Genomic DNA, 12,066 nt, shown 5'->3' on the forward strand with positions numbered 1-12,066 from the left:
ATCGAAGATTCAAAAAGCAAAAAATGCGGTTTTGATTATAACCATGTCATTTCCTGTTTGAACCGTGAGAAAATCTCTTCGAAGTATTCGAGTTCAGCATAGTGACACAAAGTGACTAGCTTGGTGGTTTTGAGAAAACTATTGTCCTGCCGGAAAACCGGCTCTTGCTTTGATTTTATCGTCACTAAATTCGTGAAAGAGACCGTTTAAGCTAAATTTGTCTTCTATGTGGCATTGACATTGATAAAAACGCAATTCCAGTCTGGAACTTTAACCCCCTTACCGCTTCTCATTTTTCTAAAATAATCCACTCATAGAAGTAATTTGGTACTTCCGTATTAGCCAGTACACGCTCGAGAAGTGAAGTTAGGTTGATCCTAATGAAATATACTAAAATATGATGAAAATATAATACTTTGGTTTATTTAAAAATATGATTTGGGCTATATATTTGCACGTTAGGGGGATGGGTGGGGTGAATTAGCCTAACCTTACCCCCCCCCTTCCAATGTGCAAATATATAGCCCAAACTATTCAAGTCCAATTCATTCTGTCACCAGTCATCTGACTTTGTGGCTGTGAAACCAGTTTTCGTAGATCTTACATACGGAAATACGGAAAGAATTACATACAGAAATACGCTGATACATAAGTACCTTTATTTTTCCTTAATGATGGTAATACGCTCAATTCCATTTGAAGTTTATATTGAAAAAAAAAAGACTGGAGAAAATTGAAAAAGGGAGATCAGGAACATTTACAGGGTAGAGAGGCTTATAGCGCTGGGTCGTTGTGGCACAGTACTTATTGTGTGCATGTTCACGAAAAAGTTTGGAAAGGGGGATCAAAATATACTTAACAAATAAGGTGTTTCCCGCTGAAAATACAAAATAGGTGTTTTTCAAGATCTAGGGGTTGAAAAACAAATATTAGGGGGAATTTATTGTTATTCCTGGCTTTTCTATGTCAAATAAAGCTTAAATAAATTCTGTTCCCCAGATGCAATTTGGGAGAAACATATACGAAATCTCTCTGCCTTCTCCTTTTGGTACTCCTGCCTTCGTTAGCTAACTTTTCCAAAACAAGCAAAGTTACCGAACGTAACTTTGTTACCGAAAATTTGCCAAGACAGTGGAATTCGATTCAGTGGATATTTTGGCCCTATGTCAAAGAACCATATATATATATATATATATATATATATATATATATATATATATATATATATATATATATATATATATATATATATATATATATATATATATATATATATATATATATATATATATATATATATATATATATATATATATATATATCTGGTGTTGTGCTGAAGACGGCTCTTTGACATAGGGCCAAAATATCCACTGAATCGAATTCCACTGTCTTGGAAAAAATTCCCCATTGTTTCTAAGTTTTTTGTTTTTTTTTAGACTTGAAACCATAGGACAGGCACGTACAGGGCCGTTTCCAGAATTTTGTCGGGAGGGGGGGTATAAAAAATTTAAAAATGCATAAGAAATTTGTTTATATTCATTTTTCTTACGTTTTTTACAAGTCGGACAAAAATCTCGGGTGGGGTGTTATTCAAACCCCTTTCCCCCTTAGATACGTCCTTGGGCATATACACGAGTTTTTAGTTCGGGGGTTGGGCTGTTGGATTTAGAAAACTCATAAACGTTGAGTTACGGGGAAAGTCGTAAAATTTGGAAGTGTGGGGGGGCATAGGACAAAAGTACTAGACCGCCTTTCCATTCTCATGGTCTTGCAAGACAGGAGTACTTGATACATATTCATCAAGCTATTTATTTAATTTCTTAGTGGATTAATTTACTTGCTTTATAGACTCATACAAGTAATACACAAGGACTTTCCCTAAACATCTTATCGTAAATTTTAAGAAAGAACCAGAACTCGTAATTTTAAAATTTACCCGGTTGGCAGTAGTTAGCAGTAAAATAAAGTGTTGTGTCGGATAATTAAACAAAGGGGGGAGGGGCGGACTCAGCCAGCACAAACAGAATTCCGTGTGCTAATCTGGTCTCTTAGTCCACTTACCCACATTTTGCACATACAGGTCCGATGGCCTTGCCAGATAAAATAAAAACAAGAATCCCCCAATTTCTTGTTTAACATTGTGAATGTTTCTCTGGTTTATTTTTTGGCCCTTTCATTAGCGAATAATTAACTTATTTTAATACAAATTAAAAAGCTGGCTTCTGCTGTTAAAATATTTTGGATCTCGATTTTAATTTCGTCTTGCTTAATATTTCTATCAGCTAGAGTTAGGGATTCTGTTCTACGAATGTGAAACTGGTCCCCATAGAAAATCTCATTCATTCCAATTGACAAGTTCCCCTAGCTTATCTGATTTTCTATCCCATGAAAATCAATAGGAAATCTTGATGAAGTCGCATTTTTTTCTATTTCGGCTTACAAGGGATATACAAATTCTAAAGAATGGTCTGTTTCTCTGTAAAGTTTAACATATTGAACCGTTCTTTTATGTCAGGCCGTTCGAAAACATATCGACAATGTTGGCACAAGGCTGTATCATGAGTGGCCATCACTTCTGCGGCAGTAGTGGCGATGGAGTTTCTGTAATGTGATGTGGAGTTTTGGCGTTGGGTAGCAATTAAATATGTCTAGTTTTTCTGCTGATAGAGATACTTTTAAATTGATACCTTTGATATTAGAACTGCTTGTTTCTACTTGACGGTTTATGAAAATCCCTCAGCCCTTATTATCTTCCCCCTTTTATGCTCAGTGGGATACATAATCAATAAGTTTGTTTTAGCCAAGACACCTGTCCTCCAAGAAAATATGGATCCGTGTTTTGAAGGCACTTAAGGGGCGGGGGAAGGGGGAGTCACTAGGGTATGAATATATTAGATTCTAGATTTTTCAGAATCACACATTTGAGTTAGTGTGAAAATTATTCAAGTAGACTTTTGACATTATGTATAATTGATTCAGCTTTTAAAAACCTGATTGTAACTATTGTTCTGTATATACAGCTTATGGCTAAACAATTATTATTTCTCACAGTTTTTCACACATATGGGCCGTTAACCGGACAAATTGTACAGCTATTTTTGCGGTTAATGTTGATGTCGTAAGGTTAGTTACAGGCGAAAATAATCACTTTCCTGTGTGTATTAACCAGATCGGCTTGGAAGAGACTTTGCCTATTAAAGAACCAACTTCCGTCAAAACTGTTAAATGACTTCACAGGAAAGATGTTTAGATTGGGCAGTGTGGGGGATATTTAATTTTTAAAGGTTATACCGGAAATATAATTTAGTTTTTTTACTATACCATATTTGTCAGTCAAGGAGCAGTTGTTTGGTCAACCCCTATTCCGGTGCATCTGGTCAAGGTATTTGTATTTCTGACGGAACTACATATATCTATAAAACTGTTTGTACTTATATTATTGATTTTTGGAAATAAATTGTATAAAAAATTGTAATTGTATAAAACAAATTGTATAATATAATACTGTGTATAATACACACTTGAGAAGTGAAGTTTGGTGAATGCTAATGAAATATAACAAAATGGAATGAAAATGCAATACTTTAGTAACAAAATTATGAAAACTACAACAAAGAATTATGGAAGGGGGGTTGCCCAGAGCCCATTATATTAAAAACGTAACCTAAACTAATCTAACCTGATCAACTAAATATTTAATTATAATATAGCTATAATGTAGTTTTCCACTGAGCCAAACCTAATTGTCTGATGGAAACACCATAAAAACCGGGTATTGTCTCATGTTCGCGATTCAAGTTCTCGAGTGCGCATTATATAAGATATAAGTACTAATTTGGTCATCAGCTTTGCAGAAGGCATCCAGCAAGTGCATAGAAGTTAGCATCATCATCTTACAATTTTTAGAATCGTATTGGTTTCTGAAACTCGAGTTGGGATTACATTAGTAAAAACCAATCAGTAAGATTCAACAAGCATGAATCGAGTATTATTGTGCTCCGAACGATCTTGATTGAACATGCAGGTTAAATGATATATTCTGTTTAGAGTTGCGCTTGAAACTTGAACAGCTACTGATTCTAAGTCTACATTTTGTAATGTACGCAACCAAAGAGCCCAATGAAAGGGGAGCAATCTCCACGAATTACCTGCACCCCTAGATTTTGAATTTGTTTATGTTTTTATTTAAAAATCGTTAAAAAAAATAAAAACACTCTCTCTCTATATTTTTTTTGTATCTTCATTACAATTTCCTTCAGGGTTGTATTCAGTTTTTTTCTGGGGGTAGGGTTGTATTCAGTTTTTTCGGGGGGGGGGGGGGGTTGTTACAAAAGGAAGTCTTTCGTGGGGGGTTCACAGAAAAGCTTTAAAAAAGTATCAAAATTTGTTATTTTCACTTTTGTGACGTTTTTCGAGTCGGAAAACTTGTAGGGGAGAAGGGGGTCAAACCCCCTCCCCCTGATACGGCCTTGAATGCATTTTGTGAATTGGCACCAGTATACGCAGTACATGATCGTGGAAAAATATCGTCCAATTCATACGTCCGCAATGACGGACTGGTTCTGCTGTAGTTTGTATTCTCTAGGGGCCTTCATTAATTAAATCTTTTGCAAGGGACGTTCTTAATTACTCAAGAGGTAATCTTGACACACAAATTCGTGACAATGTTCTTATCTTTGTGTCGTAATCATTAAGAGTATAAGCGGTTATCCAGTTATCAGCCCAAATCAAAACTCCTTGAATTTTCTCATCCATGTCATGACGGACGCTGCTCAGACTTAATGAACAGATTGATATGAAGATATGTATAGTAGGAAGCCGACCAACCGTTGATAAAAGTAGAGATTGTAGCTAAATATTGGATAGCAGTATGTATCACACTATTGATTAAAAAGTAGTCTTATTATTTTTGTGGCTCAGAACCCAGACCGTTTACTGGCTAAGTAATTTAAAAAAAAAAAAAAAAAAAAAAAAAAAAAAAAAAAAAAGAAAAAAAAAAAAAAAAAAAAAGGTGTTTCCTTCAACATATCATAATCAAGCTTCTAGGTGCATGACTTCGTGAGAAATTCTCCAGATGACATATGTTACAAGACATCTTTCAATCTAAACTAGACCTCTGGTTTTGGAGTTCTGTCAAGTGTCGCGGCGAATTCAACCCATGAGTTATAGTTTAGGAGTATCATAGGCCACATTGTCCATTGGATTGAAGTCAAATTGTCTAAAGGTATAACCAAAACTTTTGCTGCTAATCCCTGCCAAGTTTAATTGAAAACAAGTTGGTCATTCTTATTGAAGCACGTGACAAGAAACTACTCGTTGGAATTCAACGTCCCCTTCTTGTGAATGTGCTGATGAGAATAATTTAGGGGCCACTGTCCTTCCTCCTCATACACGTTGACTCGATTTAGTACTTAAAAAGGCGCAAATAGTACATTAATTGTGGCTTCTGACTAAGTTTTTTTTGTTCCGATAATTTTTTTTCTAAATACCCGGATAACTAGAATGTTTGTGTCCATATTTTTCCCCCCTTCAAAAGGAACATTGGTTCCGGACACTCAACCTAGTTTGGTTAAGATCTGATTAACCGTTCTGCTAGATATATAGAATAAGAGAAAACAAAAAGGGTTTAGGCCCTGGCCCCAAAAAGTTCGACTTTGATTTTAGTTCTTCATTTCTACCAGGTTTCGTTACGATACAGCAACGATTTCTGGCAAATGTGCTGTAAAAACAATTTAGGGACACTGTCCAAAATTTGTAATGTCAGCACGACCCCCCCCCCCGCTGGAATAGCCAGAGACGTAAGAAGGATTGTCATTGCCCGGTGAAAATATTACTTCCCCTTCCCTTACGTAACATCACTTCCACAATATAAGTTGGTCGTAGTATTGGCCATAATTGGACGAAAAAAAAAAAAATCAGTTTGGTGTCCCATCTTTTACTGCCACTATTGTGTTGTCCAGCCACTAAATATCCTCTATTCAAAAGTGGCAGAATTTTCCGTTCATCCCTTGTCTGATTATAAGAGCCTTGCCCATTGACAAGTCTACGACTAGACTGTCTCAATTCTTCTGTTTCGTTACATATTTTTTTTTTAATCAGCAGGTTCATCGATACACATGCAAAGAATAGGTGCATAGGCCCTGCTCACGAACGGTAACATCTGGGGTATATCTATGAGAGACGATAGCCTATTGTTTTGGGTCTCCTGCTGGTTGGTAATATTATCACAACTCCAGGTAGAAAATGTTATGTAATTCTATTGAATATGAAGCTAATATAGAATTAAAAGGCAGTGACCTTATTGAAGATGTGTGTTTCTAGCTCCACTTTAACGACAACACTTCCTTTGCTGACCTGTGGGCTATACTTAAGTTTGGCGGTCCTGAATATGCGTTTGACTGGGGATTTCTAAGCCTTGGTCTAGAAAGGACCGAGTGAATCTCTGTACTGTTTGGCTGTGAATACACTGATCTTGAACTGAAGAATTGTGAGTAAGATAAATTTCAACCTAATGTTGCAGCCTCTCTGTCTGCTTGCAGGTTGATCCTAGGAGAGACAACTCTACTGCAAGGTCCTTTTTATCAAACGAAGGAACTTCTATAGCCAATCATCTTTCTGTTTGATAAAACTACATATGCAATCAAGGCCATATCCAGTGTTTTTGTTCGAGTCGGGGGTACAAGAAAATTCAAAACGCAACGAAAATTTGTTTGCATGCATTCTTGCTTCTTTTTCTACGCGTCGGACAACAATTTTGGGAGGAGTATTCAAACCAGGTAATACCCCCCTGCTGGATAAGGCCCTGCTTGCGATGTATAAATGTTTATATTTGAATAGAGTGTATTTGACGAAGGGGCTATGCATAAAAGGGCAACACAATTATTTTCTTTACTCCCATTCCAAGTGCAATATATGCTTTAATTTTTTATCTTTCGTGTCTTATTTTTGTTACATTCATAATGTCGTGTGTGGGATGGCTATATGGAATTGACACTATTTTCTATTTGGAATAAATTGTTTTTATTTGCAACTTGGTTTTGTTGTTTAATGAGTTTATTTTTTGTTAGCTGTTGCCTTTGATACGGACTGCTACCTCCTGCAAGACTCACAAATAAGGTCTACCTCGCTTAGTTGTTTGTGAGCGTCTCCCTGCAGCTTCCGTGGCTGCTCTCAGGGTTTAAAGAAGCTGCTGTCTGAGTGAGGCAATAAGGCTCGCAATAAATTGTTTTTTGTTTATACTTTTACAATCATTCATTCAGCCTTTCTTGTTTTAGTTGTTTATGTGTCCCAGAGGGGTGGTTCAATTGCATGCATGATTGTCGCGTCGTCTACCTTTTGCCGGGATGGAAGCATTGTCTTTCATTTTCCATGCAAAATTATAGGACGAATCCGTTTTGCTCTACCGTTCTTCTATAAGAATCTAGAGTGCCAAGATGGATCTTCATGCATGCCACTTTTTCGGACTTCTGAGTTACGTGACTGTGAAATATTCGGAACTTTTTAAGCACCAAACATTTGAATTCATGCTAAGTCACTATCTTCCTAAACAAAGATTGGGTACATCAGCGATTAAGAATTTATCGAAAAATGTGTTACCTCAAATCATTCAATAAAGCTTTTGGTTAACGCAGATAAAACAGCAATACCACTCAACAGCAATGAACTCTAGGCTGTTATAGGGAAAACTTTTTTTTGTAGAAGAAAATTCAGCCCATGAAAACTGTTTCCACTCAACTTCTGTTCAATTTAGTGCAAGCATTCTTGCGATGAAAGATCTATCTATTAATGATGACAGTTCTTTGGAACATTGGTCAAGTCAAGAATTGCACTCCTGGATATTGTTGCCAAAAAATTGAATCTATTAGCACAAAGTTTTTTTTTATGAGGCATTACTTGTGCAATTAATCAATGGTATAAATTTCACTGTTAAATGACAGTATAATGTCAAACCAGTAAGTTTGGTAAATAATGAATATCAGGTATTGCGCTTCCAATCAACAGGAAGCTTAGTCACGCGCAAATATATTTAAATACCCATTTTGCATTTTGGGATCTTTCTATAGAAGGAATCATTTTCTAATATTTAGTGAATTAAAAACAACATTTTGCTGTGCCACTGCTTCCACTAACACGTTGATTTTTACTGTGAAATTAATAGTAATTAACAATCACCCGAGAATATTATCTTTGTGTACACCCCTCCTCCTAGTTAAGGTTTGTATTCCCGTCATGCTCCAAGAAAGCACTACATTTTTTTTGCCAGTTACGGTATTAACTTCCAGTTCGTCTGTACCTGTTGTTTTAATCTTTTAATCTTAAATTAATGTCCATTATTTACGAAGTAAAAAGTTCTCGGTTTGATTTCCAGAGCTAATTATTTTTAAATTTTACGGCCTCTTTAATATTTTAAACAGTATACTAATTATTTTCAGAGTTTAGTTCATGTTATGAAGCACAGGCAGACGTTGTTGGAATCGGAAGTGCGCTACTACCTCCGACAGTTGTTGGAAGGTCTTCGATATATACATGCAGCTGGAATTATTCACAGGGATCTCAAGTTAGGAAACATGTTCCTATCTGACTCAATGGATGTGAAAATTGGAGATTTTGGCCTGGCTGCAAAATATGAAACAGAGACTGCTAAGGTGTAAGTATGGAGACCATATTAACAACCGCAGTCATTATTAAAATATTATGAGTGAATTCGTGGAATTATATTTGTAAAAATGTCATATTAGCGTAGCTTTTGCAAAAGTTTGAAATTTAGGCTGTTCAGAATTGTCTTTGTATTATTATTACTGTTGATAGCTGTATTTATTGAGCTGATTAGGGAATCTATGAGGGGTAGATTACATCTAGAGTGGGGTTCCGATCTGTCTAGAAAAGCTAGGTTTCGGCTGAACTGTATAATTGCCTAAAGTTGAAGAACTAGACAACCATAATGTTTGATCAGGTGTTTAAAGAACGTAGGTATGCACATAATAAGATATTTTTTTTTATTAAAGTATTTATTCAAGGCACATCCATTCAGGGGGGGGGGCAACCGGGTCAACTATCTAATCGCCACAGCTAGGGGCCGTGGCTGGAAGATTGCGCACTTTGATACAAATTTCTGTTTTATCAAGAAAATAAATATTCAAAATAAAGGTCGGACAAACGCACATCTAAGTTTTACGGACTACCGGCTAGTGCAAATCCGTTAGGCCGTACTGATTATCCCGAAAGGAATAATTCTTTCAGACAACACTGTTTCCCCAATTCACAAAAAAAGCTTTACCTGGAACCTATAGGCGAGATAATTTTAAAAAAATGCACAGACGGTGTTATGACATTCTTTAAAGACATTTAAAGTGAGTTTCAACCTTTCTATTCATTTTGGAAGCGAATAAATAAAATACCACATGTAGTAGCGTCTTATCATTGTTGCTGGTAGTGTGGCTGCACCTTCTGCCTCATAATACTGTTTTAACGGCTAAACAATAACCAAAACAATTTGGGCAATGTTGCCATATTTGTTTCCCTGACATATCCTGGCACTTGGAATTAAAAAGAGAGACCTTTAGCGTAAGGATTCTAGAGAGCCTTGAGTGGTGGCGCTGATGTGAAAATAGAAACTTTAGTCTACATTTAGAATCGGAAGCATAAGCTACATGCTATATTTGAGACAAGCGTTAATACGTCGAGATTATATATATTTCGATAAAAAGTAGGCTATTTCCTAAAAGAAAATTCAAAATTTCTGCCGTTTTGAAAAACTAGTGAAGCAAAAGGGTACTTGTGTATTCTTTAGAACACACTCAATAAGTGAAGTTAGGTTCTTTCGTGAAACAAACTACGATGCAGGTACATTTTAATTCAACATTTTATAAATAGAGGAGGTTAGGTTAAGTATTTCATATAATGCACCCCGCCCCCCTAATGTGCAAATATATAGCCCAGACCTTTGATAAAGCTAATGAAGTAAAAAAAAAAACATGATGAAAATATGATACTTTAATAGGAAAATTGTAAAGTTACAACTTAGAATTATGTACCCAGAACGCAGAAATGTCGTTAAGAATCGCGTTAAAAGGAGGTCTTCCTTCTACCTTTACTGCTGTCACTATTTTGTATCACTATGCGTGGTAAAGTAAATTGATTTTTGTCTTTGTGGCTATGAAACCGGATTTTCTCTGCAAAATTCATGAGTGTGTTCTGAACTGAATAATGAAAAAGTACCAAATATTTAATTAAAATGTACCTGCATCGTAGTTTTTTCACGAAACAACCTAACTTCACTTTTTGAGTGTCTTCTGAATAATACAACAAGTACCAAAAAAAATTGGTTAAGTTCTTTTGTTTCTGTTGCTGACTAGAACTTTTGTCAATTTAATTTTTTCTTCATTTAAAGTCACTAAAGAACGGACCTATTGTCGAATATCTGGAGTAATTCAAGGATTCTTTTGGCGTCGTGCAGTCCCACGCTTTTTGTAATCAAACCTGAAACTAGAGTTGAAATAAACTGGTTCCACCGGGTTGTTCTACCTCTAAATATGGTTATTGTATGCCATGCATACTTCAAGTCCGATCATGATTTCTTCTTTACCCGGAGCAATTTATGATTTTATTACCATCTGCGACTTAGTGCTAATTGTCCTGCAAAATCGTTAAATTACTTTTATGTATTTACTGTACCTTTTCATCACAAGCGTGAACACTTTTGCATAAATCGTAGAGGGGGTGATCCGTTTTATCAGCCAAACAGATGCAGGTTGTGCATTTTTGGAAAAACAGTTAAATTAACCTAATTTATTTGTCGAAGTGGTTATTAGGACAGTCTAAATAAAAAGGATTCTGGATTATACGTTATCGTCGTACATGACTTCGGACCTCAAAATGATCTGTCTCTGCCTTCTGTCTATTTGGCCTTTTTTAAGGGAGGGAGGTAAGGGTACAAAACTCGTGTGTGTATTTATGATGAAGGGGAGGTCTACAGAAAATCTATGGTCATCATATAACGTCGAATATTGGGCAGTGGAGTGTATCCAAATCCATTCCTGACACTACCCTGCTTCGCTCCTAAATCCACAATTCGAGTTTTGCCTCCATTCAAGTATCAGGAAATTCTAAGTTTTCAGGAAATGAAAGCAATGTTTAAAGTATATATATATATATATATATATATATATATATATATATATATATATATATATATATATATATATATATATATATATATATATATATATATATATATATATATATATATATATATATATGTATCTATATATATAAAAATAAGTTGTCTGTCTGTCTGTGGGTCTGTGGATCTGTGGATCAGGTGACGTCATGTTTCGGCTGACGTCATGAAATTAGTTGCCGTCATTTTTGTTATGACGATGCTTAGTATATTGTAAAACACATTAATTTGGTTAATAATATACCATTTAAAACACCAAAATGAACATGCTGGAGTAGTCACTCGGTGAGAGAGGGTGTCAGAACGGAGAATGAAGGTCCCAGGTTCAAATCCTGGTTAGGCTAAAAAAGGTAAAAAACTAAAAACTAAAAAAAAAACTGAAAAAACTAAAAAAAGGCAAAAACTACAAAAAAAACTAAAAACTAATAAAAAAATAAAAAAGCCGAAAAACTAAAAAAACTAAAGAAACTAAAAAAAGGAAAAAACTTAAAAAACTAAAAACTAAAAAAAACTGAAAAAAAGGAAAAATGAAAAATAGAAGAGAAAAAGAATACTAATAAAATTAAAAATAAAAATAAAAAAAAATAAAAAAGATAAAAAGCTAAAAAAAAGGTAAAAACCAATAAAAACTAAAAAGAAAAAAAGTTAAAAAACTAAAAAAAAAATTCATCTAAAAAACTAAAAAAAACTAAAAAACGTAAAAACTAAAAGAACTAAAAAAGTAAAAAAAAAACTAAAAAAAGGAAAAAACTGAAAAATAAGCGGGATATAAAACAGGGGGATATAAATGACGACCGGGACACCGGGACATAAGGAATATAAATGAATCAGAAAATACAACTCATGTTTCCAAATGACGTCGTTTGGAGCCCAAATTGAAAATCCAG

At 35.0% G+C, this 12,066-nt stretch overlaps 1 protein-coding gene and 1 long non-coding RNA gene across 2 annotated transcripts in view; both read left to right on the top strand.

The window, feature by feature from the left end:
- The window catches only part of LOC136037915 (uncharacterized), a 343,911-nt gene that overhangs the window by 269,968 nt on the left and 61,877 nt on the right, over nt 1-12,066 (top strand). The gene's annotated exons all lie outside the window — the stretch shown is intronic.
- Nucleotides 1-12,066, top strand: part of LOC136037913 (serine/threonine-protein kinase PLK1-like) — a gene marked incomplete at its 5' end in the record, with an annotated part of 80,912 nt that overhangs the window by 6,969 nt on the left and 61,877 nt on the right. The window contains 1 exon segment of the mRNA XM_065720769.1: nt 8,433-8,647. Coding sequence (XP_065576841.1) covers nt 8,433-8,647 — 215 coding nt within the window.

The sequence above is a fragment of the Artemia franciscana genome, chromosome 17, assembly GCF_032884065.1.
Source record: "Artemia franciscana chromosome 17, ASM3288406v1, whole genome shotgun sequence".
Classification (NCBI taxonomy): Eukaryota; Metazoa; Arthropoda; class Branchiopoda; order Anostraca; family Artemiidae; genus Artemia; species Artemia franciscana.